The 15,919-nt window shown below is 43.6% G+C and overlaps 1 protein-coding gene across 5 annotated transcripts in view; it reads right to left on the bottom strand.

Moving 5' to 3' along the window:
* LOC106563084 (multiple C2 and transmembrane domain-containing protein 1) overlaps positions 1-15,919 on the bottom strand; it is a 52,366-nt gene that overhangs the window by 5,304 nt on the left and 31,143 nt on the right. The window contains exons 1-20 of one of the 5 annotated variants that reach the window (XM_045689894.2): positions 11,083-12,006; positions 10,697-10,817; positions 10,309-10,451; positions 10,136-10,215; positions 9,596-9,722; positions 7,052-7,090; positions 5,147-5,311; positions 4,950-5,080; positions 4,650-4,836; positions 4,235-4,328; positions 3,930-4,032; positions 3,467-3,569; positions 3,163-3,264; positions 2,982-3,056; positions 2,770-2,889; positions 2,567-2,677; positions 948-1,001; positions 693-802; positions 471-580; positions 187-284 (exon numbers count right to left, since the gene is read on the bottom strand). In XM_045689894.2, coding sequence (XP_045545850.1) covers positions 187-284; positions 471-580; positions 693-802; positions 948-1,001; positions 2,567-2,677; positions 2,770-2,889; positions 2,982-3,056; positions 3,163-3,264; positions 3,467-3,569; positions 3,930-4,032; positions 4,235-4,328; positions 4,650-4,836; positions 4,950-5,080; positions 5,147-5,311; positions 7,052-7,090; positions 9,596-9,722; positions 10,136-10,215; positions 10,309-10,451; positions 10,697-10,814 — 2,070 coding nt within the window. In that variant the 5' untranslated portion in view covers positions 10,815-10,817; positions 11,083-12,006. Of the gene's footprint in view, positions 1-186; positions 285-470; positions 581-692; positions 803-947; positions 1,002-2,566; positions 2,678-2,769; positions 2,890-2,981; positions 3,057-3,162; positions 3,265-3,466; positions 3,570-3,929; positions 4,033-4,234; positions 4,329-4,649; positions 4,837-4,949; positions 5,081-5,146; positions 5,312-7,051; positions 7,091-9,595; positions 9,723-10,135; positions 10,216-10,308; positions 10,452-10,696; positions 10,818-11,082; positions 12,007-15,919 lie in introns of those variants that run through there. The other 4 variants (XM_014128310.3, XM_014128312.3, XM_014128308.3 and 1 more) reach the window with 4 other exon arrangements.

Genomic DNA, 15,919 nt, shown 5'->3' with positions numbered 1-15,919 from the left:
CCCTCTGCTCTCTGCACCTGACTCCAGCCCCCACTGCTAGGAATCTCTGACACATTTACTATTCTTTTGGGGACTTCTGGTCCCCACAAGTATAGTTAAACATGTCCACACACACACACACACACACACACACACACACACACACACACACACACACACACACAAACACACACGAGTAGCACCTACCATTTGTACGTCTGAGGGGACTCTAGAGAGGAAGTCTAGCACCTCATTGTTTTCGATCAGGTATGGATTCCTGAGCTTCTTAGTAAACTTATTCACACCTGAGAAGAGTGGATGGGAAGAAACTGGTCAGAACAGGTTAGAGACGATGATAGGGATGTTATGGTCAGAACCCCAGGAGCTGACTAGCTACACCCCTCCTTGAGGCTAGCCTCCATGTTCAGTTTAGGCTCTGTAGACAGGAGACACACAAGGAGCAAGGGACACACACATACACACACACTCACCCCAGGCGAGCACGAGGTATCGCAGAGGGATGAGGTAGAGGAGGACTGTAGCCACACACAGAACAGATATGGCCAGCCAACTCAGGAAAGGCACTGTCCAGTTAAATGTACTGTAGAGAGAGAGACAGAGATGTTAGTGAAGACACACACACACACACACACACACACAAACTGTAGCTGTCGAAAGGCGATACACAAACACACACACACAGACTCACTCACTTCTTTATCCTCTCTCCATAGGAGGCCACGTCATCCAAGGCACTCTGTACACTGACACACACGTCCTGGAGGGCATACAGCTTATCCATGAAGCCCTTACGCTCCGAATCCTGCCAGGACACACACACGCACGCAAATGTTACAGGGACAGGAAAGGTTGCTTCTAACAACAAAATACAAAATCATGTATTTATTTTTTACAATAATGTTTTTCCATCAGTTGCACACAAGGTTAAAGAGAAGGTCAAATGTTACCTTGTCATCTTTCTCCTCTTCCTCCTCCTCCCACTCAAACGTGGCTTCCCCTACCTGTTGTAGGCCACATTGCCAGGACAGGGAGGAGAGAGACATTATACATACAGTGCGTTTGGAAAGTATTCAGACCCCTTGACTTTTTCCACATTTTGTTACGTTACAGCCTTATTCTAAAATTGATTAAATATATTTTTTTCCTCAAGCTACACACAATACCCCATAATGACAAAGCAAAAACAGATTTTTAGATATCTTTGCTAATTTATATAAAAAAATAAAAAATATCACAGTATTCAGACCCTTTACTAAGTACTTTGTTGAAGCACCTTTGGCAGCGATTACATCACCGAGTCTTCTTGGGTATGACGCTACAAGCTTGGCACACCTGTATTTGGGGAGTTTCTCCCATTCTTCTCTGCAGATCCTCTCAATGTCTGTCAGGTTGGATGAGGAGCATTGTTGCACAGCTTTTTTTCAAGTCTCTCCAGAGATGTTAGATCGGGTTTAAGTCCGGGCTCTGGCTGGGCCACTCAAGGACATTTAGAGACTTGTCCGGAAGCCACTCCTATGTTGTCTTGGCTGTGTGCTTAGGTTCGTTGTCCTGTTGGAAGGTGAACCTTCGCCCCAGTCTGAGGTCCTGAGCGCCCTGGAGCAGGTTTTCATCAAGGATCTCTCTGTACTTAGCTCTGTTCATCTTTTCCTCGATCCTGACTGGTCTCCCAGTCCCTGCCACTGAAAAACATCCCCACAGCATGATGTTACCACCACCGTGCTTCACAGTAGGGATGGTGCCAGGTTTCCTCCAGACGTGACGCTTGGAATTCAGGCAAAAGAGTTTAATCTTGGTTTCATCAGATAATTTTGTTTCTCATGTTCCGAGTCTTTAGGTGACTTTTGGCAAACTCCAAGCAGGCTGTCATTTGCCTTTTACTGAGGAGGGCTTCTGTCTGGCCACTCTACCATAAAGGCCTAATTGGTGGATTGCGGCAGAGATGGTTGTCCTTCTGGAAGGTTCTCCCATCTCCACAGAGGAACTCTGGAGCTCTGTTAGAGTGACCATCAGGTTCTTGCTCACCTCCCTGGTTCTAAACTTCTTCCATTTAAGAATGATGGAGGCCACTGTGTTCTTGGGGACCTTCAATGCTGCAGAAATTCCTTTGACCTCATGGCTTGGTTTTTGCTCTGACATGCACTGTCAGCTGTGGGACCTTATATAGACAGGTGTGTGCCTTTCCAAATCATGTCCAATCAATTGAATTTACCACAGGTGGACTCCAATCAAGTTGTAGAAACATCTCAAGGATGATCAATAGAAACAGGATGCACCTGACCTCAATTTCGAGTCTCATAGCAAAGGGTCTGAAAACGTATGTAAATAAGGAATTTCTGTTTTTTATTTTTAATACATTTGCAAACATTTCTAAAAACCTGTTTTCGCTTTGTCATTATGGAATATTGTGTGTAGATTGACAAGGATTTTTTTTTTTTATCCATTTAAGAAAAAAGCTGTAACGTAACAAAATGTGGAAAAAGTCAAGGGGTCTGAGTACTTCCTGAAGGCACTGTTGAGAGAAACGATAACATTATAGAAACACACTACACAGAACCACAGCACTCACCGTGTCTCCTGACTCCCTGCCTGCAGTGATGAAGTAGTTCCACGTCAACAGCAGCAGCAGAGCCCCAGGCACCATATAGAGCTCAAAGTTCCACACTACTACCACAAAGAACTGAAAGGGAGAGAGAGAGACAGTTTATTACTTTAATTGGACGAGGCCCGTAGACCTTAATATCAAAGTGTGTGTGTGTGTGTGTTTCCTACCAGGAAGGCACTGATGCTCCTCTGAGGTGACTCCCACTCAAAGCAGCTGTTAATGAAGGTCCCAATGTTTATCACAAACATGATGCACCTCTTCACTCGGTTGAAGTTCTGCTGGAGCAACTAGACGAAAAACACAGGGTCTTCATCATCATCATCATCATCATCATCATCATCATCATCACCGGCCGTAAAACACACACTCGCACACTCACGTGTTTAGACACTTTGGGTTCTTCCTCAATGTACTTCTGCTCTGGTGGAACTATCGTCCTCAAGCCTGCCTTCACCTGAGGACAACATGAGTCACAACCCCCAAAGGAGTGGAAGGAACATGTCAGGCGAGAGGAAGCAAAGGATGGTTTAGAAAAGAAAAGGTGAGGTGAGTAAACTCACAGTGCTATAGATGACGTCAGACTCTAGGTAGATGAGTCCTTTAGTTGGTCCAGTCATCTCCTTATTCTTCAATACATAACCCTTCTGTTCTCCATTCTGGATCTGTGCGAGGGAGGGAGGGAGTGTGAAAGAGGGTGAGAGCAGGCTATGTGTGTTTCTTTGTATTCCTAAAAAATACGTGTGCTGGAGGTGTGCGGCACACACACACACACACACACACACACACACACACACACACACACACACACACACACACACACACACACACACACACACACACACACACACACACACACACACTCACATGTAACAGTGGGATGGCCACTTTGCCCAAGAAGTCAGCGCTCCTGTCTCTGTCTTCATCAAACACTGTCACCTCCAACACAGAGTGGATGTCCTTCACATTACTGACAGGGAGGAGGGGAGGGGGAGGGGGGGAGAAAGAAAGAGAGGGAGGGAGTAATAGGAGGGGATTAGAGGGAGAGGAGGACGGGGGAGGGAGCAGAGGAGGGGGAAGGATTGGGATAGGAAGGCAGGGAGGGAGGGAGGGAAACAGAGGAGGCTGTTACTGACAAAAGTCTGTATTGGGTTGGAGACTGAGGAATAGAAGGAATAGAGCAAGGGATAAAAAGAGGGATGGATATATTGATGAAAGAGCAGAGAGGCAGGTATATAAAGATGGAAAGACAGAGGAATAGATAGATGGATAAACTGTAAATAGATGGAAAAAGGGAGCGATAGAGGGATAGAAAGAAGTCGACACTTACAAGGTGAAGACTTTGTTCCATTCCGGGTTGAGGTTCTTGTAGATGGTGTGTGTTTGTAACCGGTCGTTATTCAGCTCCAAAACACAGAAAGGATCACTCTTACCTACACAGAGACGCAGGCAGTTATACTATAAACACATGCACACACACACATCCACACATGCACTTCCACACACGGACTTCCACGTGCGCACGCACACACACACACACACACACACACACACACACACACACACACACACACACACACACACACACACACACACACACACACACACACACACACACACACACACACACCTTACCTGTGACATCGGCAGCCATGAGGCCCTCAGCTCTCATCACCTTGACCTGAACTATCCCCACATCTTTCAGGTTAGACAGGGGCCGGAACATGCCCTGGGAGAGAGGGAGAGAAAGTGAAAGACAGAATATTAATTCTAACCAGCATTTTGGAGAGAGAGTGGTGTGAGTGTATGAGCATTGTGTGTGAGATCTGTCCTACTGCTCTACTCTCTGGTCAAACAGAGGTACTACACGGATCCAGTGGTCAGAGAAAGAGGCTTTAGGTTACAACCACTACACCACCATATCCCTTAGCGACCTGTAAACTTAACCAAATCCTCTTTTTTGAACGGATGTCTTCCCTGAGCTTGCAGGTTGGCAAACATAATGGTGAATAGACTAAGTTGTACTCCCTTTACCTACAATGTTACTCACATATCGGCCTATGATCTCCCTGCGTTCGATGGGGTCGTCGAGCGGGGTGAGTGACAGGTCGGCGATGGAGACGTGTGAGGAGGCTGTCAGAGTGACCAGCAGCACCACAGAGCCCCGGGACTCCTCCAACGCCAGCTCTAACCGATGGGTGTGTTCCTTAGCGAGGGTGGACAAGTCTAATGTACAGCTGAAAGAGTCACACACACACACTCACAGGATTAAATACACACACACACACACACACACACACACACACACACACACACACACACACACACACACACACACAAACAGACTCACCGTCCTATGAAGTCATCCCTGCGTCCTGTATCTTTGTCCCAGACTGCAATTTCCAGCACTCCTCCTGTCTCTTCATACAGGTGCAGATCAAACTGCTCTCTCCACTGGGGACACAGCGTCTTAGGCATGGTCTACAGAGGGAAAGAGAGACGCTGTTTACCTGTGCGTGCGTGTGCATATGTATATGCCGTCTGTACCTTGCTCCTGTACTTCTGGTTTCCCAGTCTGAACTTCGCATAGGGGTCACTGAGGCCGTTAGGGTCCATGGGGCAAAGGTCACGACCTTCGATCAGAGAGATGCTGACAATGCCTCTCCACAGCTGGTGCTTACGGTGCAGCTCTGCCAGACGCACTGACTGCTGCTGCAGCGACAAACCCAGGGAGATACAGAAAGAGAGATGGAGAGAGAGAGAAAGAAAGAAAGTCAGTTACATAGATTTTACATCACTTCTGGTTTGAATCACTTCTGGTGCTAAAAGCAGGAGCCCCAACATCATGTCGACCCCGGTGCTAAAATATGGGAGAGGATGACATCCACAACAAACAATGCTACAGTACAGCCACAGTTTATCACCTGAACCAGCTGTTAGACAGACTGTCTGCTCAGAGACACATTATCAATTATACTATAACTGACAATGTGACACGATTAATAAAGCAAAGTCAGTTCTGAAAGGGAACCCGAGTGCCCGCCTCAGCTGACGCATCAGCTAGGATTGCACCAATTAGATGCTAGTAACAATCACGCCAACCTTATTTGGCGGTCTGTTTAAGATGAGCGCTTCTTCTTCCACCACAAACCCCAGCCTCCACCTGTCCTGCTTTCCTGCTGTGGGATTGGTATAGCTGACTGCGCTCACTGCTTGTAGTTCATTGTATATATTGATGCTTCGCTTGGGCAGTGAGCTACCCTGAAGGAGCGGAGCCCATATCGCCTAGACTTGCATTATTCGTTCTTTAATAAATGGTGAAACACATTTCGACATGGTGTTTCCTTGCTGAACTATGGTGTTTAGAATTAAAAATATATATATTATCTCTAGGATCCAGAGCTTATCTCTGTGTTTAAAATGGGATAGTGTTCTTTCTGGTGTGGCAGTGAGACTGACCCTGCTGAAAAAACCCAGCATAGACCAGCATATGCTTGTGACTAGAGCTGATTTTCCTGGTGACCAGCCTTTGTTGTGTTTTGTTCACTTTCATGCTGGTGTGCTAGAGCCCAGCTTATGCTGGTATTTTTTATTTTAATTTGACCTTTATTTAACTAGGCAAGTCAGTTAAGAACAAATTCTTATTTTCAATGACGGCCAAGGAACAGTGGGTTAACTGCCTTTTTCAGGGGCAGAATGCTAGTGACCATGCTGGTAAATCAGCAACCAATTAGACCATGCTGGTCAGACCTGCTTATCCAGCTACTGTAGACCAGGGATGGGCAAATATTTGTCTTTTTTTTTTAGAACTCAGTCGGCATCTCAACTTACCGTCGAGAGTTATAATAGTAAAATACACAAGGTGCAATTTCGAAATTTAGTTGTGCGTCGGCAGTTTTTTTATCTTGCTATGTCAGTCACTGACAGTCATTCAATTAGCCCACGTCAGCTACCATTTTTTGATTTATAAGTTCGCCTAGCCAGCTATCAAACTTGTAGTAATCATGGTCCGATTACCGACCAGGGGGCCCCCATTGATTTTGTTAGTCACTCTCACTCAGATATCATATTCAAAACTGCAAACTTTTCTCTCCAACCTGTGGCAAAATGTGTAGAATTACAGGGACTTAGCTGTAAAACTGCACATTTTTCGCTCAGCCGCATTGCAAAATGAGTAGAGGGCCAACAAATTCCAAAAGGCTAGGGCAGGATCTGACTGTATGGATGTGGGTACGCAGACCTGCCAGCCACTGCGGCCCCTCATGATGAGTTCAGTGGAGGGGGATGAGGGGATAGAGCACAGCAACACAGCACTGGGATGGATGCGGCTGCCACACACACACACACACACACACACACACACACACACACACACACACACACACACACACACACACACACACACAGGGTATAGCTAGGGATAGGAGCTGATGCTATTCTTCATAGTTTTACCTTACTGGATCGCCTCCAGGTCCGTTTGAGCAGCATGGTCTAGAAATAAGACACATTATTTGAAAGAGCACTCCATTCAACATAGACTCCCATCTCTGCAGCACTCCAACAATCAGGCCTTTATGGTAGAGTGGCCAGACGGAAGTCACAAGATTATCTGGTCTGATGAAACCAAGATTGAACTATTTGGCCTGAATGCCAAAGAGTTAAGGCTGTAATGTAATGTAACAAAATGTGGAAAAAGTCAAGGGGTCTGAACACTTTCAGAGGGCACTGTATGTAGAGTAGTTGGAATAAGTGGATATACTTTATACGCACACCATCAACTACAGGGCCAAACCATCAACTACAGGGCCAAACCATCAAGTCTACAGACCCCTTGCACTGTTTTCACATTTTGCTGCCTTAATGTTACATCTAAAATGGGATTAAATTAAACAAATTTAACCAACAAATCTATGCAACCTACTCCACATCTTCAAAGTGAAAGACATTTTTTCTAAATGTTCCAAATGTATAAAAACCTGTGATAAACAAAGATGTCCTGATTGCAAATTGCAGTGTATTCGAAGGTTTAAAAGTGCTTCTAAAGTTGGTAATTTCCACTTTAAAATGTCAGACTTGATTTACCCTAACTAAAAATGTATAAACTCCCAAAATGTTTCCAATAATTATAATCCACATAATTATTCACAGTTCCTGTTGCTGCAGGATTATTTTCCTGCTGTGAGAAACTGGTCAAATAAGATGTATTTTCCATTTTGTATTGTAGTATTACTTAATGGCCTTGTGGTAAACAGGCCAGTAATGAGGAGTGAATGTGATGTTGTTGATCCTCTATATTTTCAAGTATTGTTGTGGCAGCATCATGTTATGGGTATGCTTGTCACTGGCAGGGAGTGGGGAGTTTGTCAGCATCAAAATAAATATGAAAGGAGCCAAAGCCCAGGTAAAAAGTTTGCGGAAAACCTGCCGTAGTCTTCTGAAAACCTAACCCTGGGAAAGAGTTTTCTTTTTCAGCGGGACAAATACACAAATTGTATAGCCAAAAACCCACCAGAATGGCTTTCCAAGAGGTGGTGTCTCAGTCCTGACTTAAATCTGCTTGAAAATCAGAGACAAGGTTTGAATATTGCTATCCATCAATGATTCCCAAACTATTTTACTGAGCTTGAGCAATTTTGTCAAAATCAATGGATATGTGTGGCCCTAAAAGTTGTGCAAGTTTGGTAGAATCTTTTTCAAAATGATTCACAGCCGTAATGGCTGCCAAAGGTGCTTCCACCAACAATCAACTCTGGGGTGTGAAGACATACGCTGTCAAGACGTCTACATGTTTTATTCATTTGGAAAATGTTCTATGATTTTTCTTTCACTCTGAACATGTGGAGTAGATAGTGTAGATTGGTGGGGGAAAAAACGGATTTAACACCCCTTTTCGATTTTATAGAGTATCAAAGTATGGATAAGAGACACTTCACACTGGTTCTGATCAGTACCCCCCCTCTCTATCTCCATCCCCTTTTTCTCTTTCCCTGCCCCACAATCTCTCCCAGAGTGGAAGAGGGTCATACTTGAAAGGCCAGGCTGTGTACACTGTAAAAAAAGAGAGATATGTTGTCTCTATATAAAATTGTAAGGCAACCAGTTGCGATAGGATTGTGAATTTGCTCAACAGAAATTTCACACACAAACATTTTGTTGAGAAAAATCACAATCCTATTGCAGCTGGTTGCCTTGTACGTTGAAGCAACTTTTTTTTTTCTTCTTTGTTTTTCTTTTTTAGTGTAGCTGTTGGGATCATGTCTAATTAACCCAGCAGATCATGCATAATACATTGACAGGATTAATTTTACATCCTGGTACTGCAGATGCCTCATCCCCCTCCGATGTAGAACACAAAATAACAGAACAGGACAGTGTTCCAAATTCCCGCTTCCAGTTTCACACTGCTCCAGATACAGACGCAAAAAAAATACAGTCTAAGATGCTGCTGTAATTAAGGCTTTAATTAAAACTAATCAAGGGGGTAAGAACCCAATAAATTCCCCTGATGGATATTAAATCTGTGTGAAAGAGTGTCAGGGAGATGGAGAGAGGGCATGTAGGAATATTAAGCCAGGCTACATTAGGCTAAAGAGACTAATTGGAGTTGGCAGGTATGGAATATGCTACAAGAGGCTAAAGGGCTAACTACCAATAGACTCACTTTGTTCACATAAGGCTTCCAACGATGCTCCTTTACCACCTTTTTTGTCTGTTGGACGCAAACAGTTCACAGACTCAGCACCACTAGACCCTCAATACACTATAGCTGCTGGCTGCCTTACATTATCTCAGTGCTAGACGTGTTAGCGCTGGGCTGGAACAGAAACCTGCACCGCCCTGTAGTTTTTCCGGGACTGCAGTGATCTGGCTCCCTTACCGTGCATCTCATCAAAAATGAAACGTGTTAGTGCCGGGCTGGAGCAAAACCCTGCACACCCTATAGTTCTCTTATAGTGATAACTGTTGTCAGTGTGTAAGTGGTGGTGTGACACTTACAGTGGCATCTCTGTGCGGCTCCTCTATGGAGCCGTCTTTAGGTCTTAAGGTGACGGTCAGCTCCAGTGTTCCCAGGTCTACATCCGGGTAGTGAGGGTCCTGCAGTGTTAGAGTAACTGGTATTGCCCTGCACAGGAATAGATCACAATCAATTCCTGTGTGTGTCTGAGTGTGTGGATGTCTGTGTGACACCAGGTCTCAGGCAGGGTCCGGTTCCACTGGAGGAACAGAACAGAGGAAATCAGAGGAAAACAGGTTGCAAAACCCGGGAGCCACAATAGCTGATGACGTAATGCGGTCAAGTGGTTTCGTGTGGCTAAGGTGGTAAGCGTCGTGAGTTCAATTTGTGCAGGGATCATCATATACACAGACTGAAAATGCATGCACTCGCTGTACTGTAAGTCGCTTTGTAGAAAAGCTTCTGCTAAGTGGTGTATGTATTATCATTCTGTCAGACAGGTGATCTGCATACTGTATGTACAGTATATGCCAAAACAGTTTACAAACAGGTAATATACAGATGTCATAGGCCTACAGTACCGCTGTTGCTCCAGGGACTCCAGATAGAGGTAAGCTGAACCCATGAAGTCATCCTGAAGGCCGAAGTCATAGTCAAACACCTGCAGGGAAAACACACACCATCTGTGTTAGAGTGTGTGTGTGTGTGTGCATGTGTGTGCGTGTGCATGTGTGTGTGTGTGTGTGTTTGTTACCTTGACATAGAGAGGTTCCTGCAGACTGTCCACCAGTAGTTTAGTCCCCTCGTCCCAGACAGGGTTAAGGTTCTTGTGGATGGTCTTACTGCGAAACACCTCCTTCCCGCACAGCTTAAACTTCACATATGGATCACTGGTACCTAAGAGGGTGGAGAGAGAGAGAGCGAGATCGAGAGAGAAAGTGAGAAAAAAAGTGAGAGAGGGAGAGAAGAAAAAGTGTGAGAGAGAGAAGAAAGTGAGAGAGAGAGAGTGAGAGAGAGAAAAAAAAGTGAGACAGACTTTTCATGATTTTTTTTTTTTTTTACAAACACATTATTCCAGTCCAACTCTGTACCTCCCACCCCCCCTAAAGATAGATGGACAGATATACTGTATATGATTCTACCTCCTCTGTCCCGTATGGCCAGGTTGTGTCCTCTCTTCAGCACTATGTCCAGCTGGTACATCTCTGAGCTGGGCAGAGCTCTGTCTGAGTTAACCCCCGAGGCACCAGTGGCACCCATAACCTGGGGAGAGAGGGGAGACAGACGTTTAAAAATACAGCGTTAAACACACAACCTAACACACACAGACACACACACAGTATCACATACACAAACATGCATGCACACACACACACACACACACACACACACACACACACACACACACACACACACACACACACACACGTTTCACAGGCATACACACACAGACAAACAAACAGAGAGAGCGAGAGAGAGCGAGACAGAAAAAACACAAAGCACACACACAAAGCCTAATAAAACTGACATCCTGAAAAATATGTTGGCTAAAACACAGCGTTGGAACGAGGAAAGGGGTGTGACACAGCTTCACAAAACCAACTTCTTGGAATGTCCTGCACCGGAGATGCTTTCAGCATTACAGCTCCTACAGGAGCGATGCTTTCACCAGCAAACACAGTCAAGAGCATAATATTCACCATAAAAGCCACTGTAAGCTTAGTTCCGTTCCTCTGCTGTGGGTGTGTGCAGGAAGGGCACACACGTTTCCAGTGAGCAGACGGCTATCATTGTGGGTCTCATGTACCAAGAGAAACAATGAAACAGCACATCTACAGGGACACCACTAACAGGATGTTGCATGAGAAAGACTTCCTGAGCTGAGTGTGAGCTTCTTATCTGCAATACATATCCATTCCGGTGTTGCTCCACTTCCATACCCAGGTCCACTGTCATCACGGTGCATTACCGAGGCCGGTCAGTGTGTGCATCTACTGTATTCAACAATTTCCTGCTACTGGTTCTTTAGGAATTATACTTCTGGTGAAGAGAAGGTCAGCTGATATATTGTCCCCACTTACACCAAAAAAAAATAAAAAAATTGTGATCAGGACATAGACCAAGCCCAGGGATAAACACCAACTCTACAGTATTGCATCCCTGATCACATAGTGACTACAGTGTACACACACTGCCAGTGCCCGCATTGTCTCCCGAGTTCGGTTCCGTGGATATACATAGCTGTACCTCATAATTACACTGTGGTTACCATAGTAATTCTCTCTCGCTCTCGCTCTCTCTTTCTCCCTCCAGACGCACTCAAACACACAGACACACTTAAATCAATGGCGGTCAGCAACTTTAATCCAGTCAACAGAAAGGTGAGCTATTCAGCTCATACACTTAAAATGAAGTGCTCTGTAACACCTAAACGAATGGCAACTGAGCTGGCACCAACGCGAAGGAGGCGAAAGCTGAACTTTGCTGGAGTATTGAAACACATCGTTCTGAGATGTTTTGAAAGATGACATGTGTCGTAACACCACTTAATCAAGTGTTGTGTAACCCAACCGGAAGAGGTTGAAAACACTGTTTTGGCGTTTCGAGTTCTGTTTTAGTGCAGAATTAGATACCTTCTCTTTTGGTGTTGTTTCCCATCTCTAAATGTTCTAAACACTATCACAGTGTTTCAACGTTAGAACAGCTCTTCTGCAATATGTTAAAATGTATTTATGTTCAGTATCTGATCGTTTGCCCATTTAACCCATTTTGGTAGGTTTGTTGAGCACAGTGCCCAATCCACCAGCAGTAACTAAAGGTTTTACAACAAGCACTATATTTCCCTCTTCCATCAAAAGGTTGAAACGTGGGAATGGGTAGTCTCACCATTGAACGTCATTTTGATTTATGGTTTTGATATCCGTTCATCATAATCCATTACACCTCATGGCACAACAAGCTGCTTAATACTAATATAGAAATGTACTTTTCGTTCTTCAAACATGCATACAACGTTCTGTAAAATAATCATAAACTCTAAAACATTTGAATTACCCATAATCCTCGAAAAAAAAGAGCCACGTGACCAGATATGATTCACACCAAATCAGTTCAATCACAAAATGTTCTCTCTTTGGTGAGTTATCCTAATAAAAGTGACTTACATTTTGAGCAACATATTAAGTAGGATTTATTCTTACATTTTTGGGTAAAATCATTGAAACTACTTGCATTCAATTTCTATTAAGTATATGTTTTTTGTTTGTTGTTGTTGTCAATTTATATTCACCCCAGAATAATGTTTTAGTGTGGCTGAGTGTGTGAAAATTCAAATCAATTCCAAAGAAATGCACCATTTTACTGCCCCAGGGGTTCAACTGCAGCTTCCGCCTGTCCCTTTCACTCCTTCTCTGTCTCCTCCTCTTTCTATTATGTCTAAATAAAGCATTGAAAAAGGTGGAACTCCACTAAAATATCATTAATCAACATTTAGGCTATAACTCAATTCCATTTAATATTAACCATTTGATTGTATGAGAGACAGTCTGCCCCCCCCCAAAAAACGTATTTTTATGCTGCCTTTTACATGCACTGCCCCCCCCCCCCACCCCTTCCAATGCTCTCCTAAAAAAACAATATTCAGATTGAAGAACCACTTTGGGCGTTTCGGAGTACTTCTATTCTGTTTTAAAACGTTCTTAGTCTCATAACACTTACATTGGTGTTTACGTTCAAACACCAGATCTCAGGTTAGCTGCATTACTTTTCATGGTTTCATTACACGATCATGGTGTTTTGAGTCTTTCTATTTTTAGTGTCATTATCAGATATCTGCTATCTAATGATATCAACAATAGACCATCACTGAGACACAACCTCTGTGCACACGATCAATAGGTGATCAATAATAGGGATCTGTACTAACAATCAATCATAGTGATGTGATAAGTCTTGCTATGGCTGGGGGGGGGGGGGGGGGGGGTGTAGTCGATAGACTACGAACAGGAGAGAGATATTGGCCAAACAACAACAAGACACTTGACTTGCCTGGTTCAATTGAGCCAATGGAAAAATGTCAAATGTCAAAACCAATTGTATTATGTGACTGTATGCCTGCCTATTAGGCTGTGGTCCTAAGTAGTGCATTATGTACAGTGAATGAATAAGGTTTGATTCTGGACTAAGCCATATGTCTAACCAACCAGGCTGTGCGTGTGTGAACAACAAGCTGCTTGCAGCTGATCTCCACAGGCCTGTGGTACTAAATCAGGAGATGAGCGTCGCTGGGCTTATAATACACACTGATCAGGTACAATCCTATCAGCAGGCACTGATATACATGCAGTACAGGGTATTTCAGGAGAGTGTGTGTGTGTTAGTTATTTAGTGAGACAAGCAGCCAGTATAGGCGATCTCCGTGAGCTCTGTGACATGACAATAGACATGTTTCAACTGGTTAAATATACTGTGAGCTCAACTTCGTGACCAAATCGAAAATTCAGAGGGGGGTTTAAATGTACAAAAGCAATAAAAAAATTAGACTGAGAGAGAGAATTACTATGGTAATCACAAACAGACACAACCCATTCCCCACTTCAGTCTGTCACGGTTGCCGAAAGGAGAAGAGGACCAAAGTGCAGCGTGTGTGTCGTTCCACATTTTATTTATACTGTGAAACTATGCAATACATAAATACACAATAAAAACAACAAACCGTGACGCATCGATGAACACATACAAAACTCAAAATGAATCACCCACAAAACCCCGGTGGAAAAACCCCTACTTAAGTATGATCTCCAATTAGAGACAACGAGGACCAGCTGCCTCTAATTGGAGATCATCCCAAACAAAACCCCAACATAGAAATACAAAACTAGAACCTAAACATAGAAATAGAAAACATAGGGGAAAAAACCCTGTCACGCCTTGACCTACTCTACCATAGCAAATAACATCTTTCTATGGTCAGGACGTGACACAGTCACCATCCATCCTCCCGCATCCTCCCGCCCCACTCAGAAACCATGCAGCTGTATCCACTGGTTAAATCGGAGAGAGTGAGGTGGTTGTCATTTTGGAGACAAAAATGTTTTCACAGCAGTGCTGCCTGCCAACAGTATTGTTCTCTGATTGATTGAGAGTTTCAAGGGCACTATCATCATTAAGTAACATATTAGATGCAAAGCATTGAATATTTAAAATCATGCACTCCCCCCAAAAATTTTTTAAACTTTGCCCCTGAATCATTTAACAGCAGGGTACTCCCACATCATTTGAAGGAATGTGCCTATCTGATTTAGGGGAAACAGTGAACCGTTTTTCATCGCAAAAAGCTTCCTTGGTGTTAAATACAGTCTGTGAACAAACTTAAAATGAATTGATGGTTCAGATTACAGGATGCCAAGGTAATTTTTTTGCCATATTCTGTTCCAGTTAAAGGGTTGTTCAGATTCAATTAGATCTGTGAACCATACTTTTTAATGGCTAGCTCAGGATATTAATTTACCAAAGGTTGTTTATATACAGTGTCACGTCCTGACCAGTATAAGGGTTATTTTTTATGGTATTTTGGTCAGTACGTGGCAGAGGGTATTTGTTTTATGTGGTTCGGGGTGATGGTTTATGTAGTAGGGTGTTGGATGTATTATTTCCGGGTTTTGGTTTATGTTCTATGTTTTGTATTTCTATGTTCTTTCTGGTTTGTGGTATTTCTATGTGTAGGTTAATGGGGGGTTGGACTCTCAATTGGAGGCAGGTGCTTTCTCGTTGCCTCTGATTGAGAGTCCTATATATATGGGTAATTGTTTGGTGTAGTGATGTGGGAGATTGTTCTGTGTTTAGCCGTGTGCCTTGCCAGACTGTTAGTTTGTCGTTGTGTTTTCAGTGTTTGTTGTTTTCCTTCTTTTCTTTATTAAAGAAGATGAGTACACTTAACCCCGCTGCGTTTTGGTCCTCCATTCCCGACGACAGCCGTTACATACAGTATTGTAGAGATCAGTCCTTTCTGGAGCCCACATAATGTATTTATAAATCCCATCATTGGATGGTTTGGTAGTTGGGTTTCCCAAGGGACTTCATAGGCCAGAGTAGCTGACCTACGTTGTCAATTATAGAAAAAAAGGAGTTTCCTGATAACGTGTATGTATTTTTCGATTCTTGGAATGTTCTCAAACCATTACTGTCCATGATTATCGGTAAGGGTACGGATTCAACATTTGGCCAATTGGGGGGATGCAAAAGGCCGCCCTGCAGATAGCAAGGTATTATTGTGAAATTTTGGAGTATGGGCATAATCTTTTGATTCCCAGTTATATACACATTTTTTGTTGTTGTACCAAATATAAATAGTGTGAGCAATAATA

Source organism: Salmo salar, chromosome 11 (assembly GCF_965601325.2).
Source record: "Salmo salar chromosome 11, fSalSal1, whole genome shotgun sequence".
NCBI lineage: Eukaryota > Metazoa > Chordata > Actinopteri > Salmoniformes > Salmonidae > Salmo > Salmo salar.
Note: the sequence above shows the minus strand (reverse complement) of the source record. Positions and strands in the feature narration are given on the sequence as shown.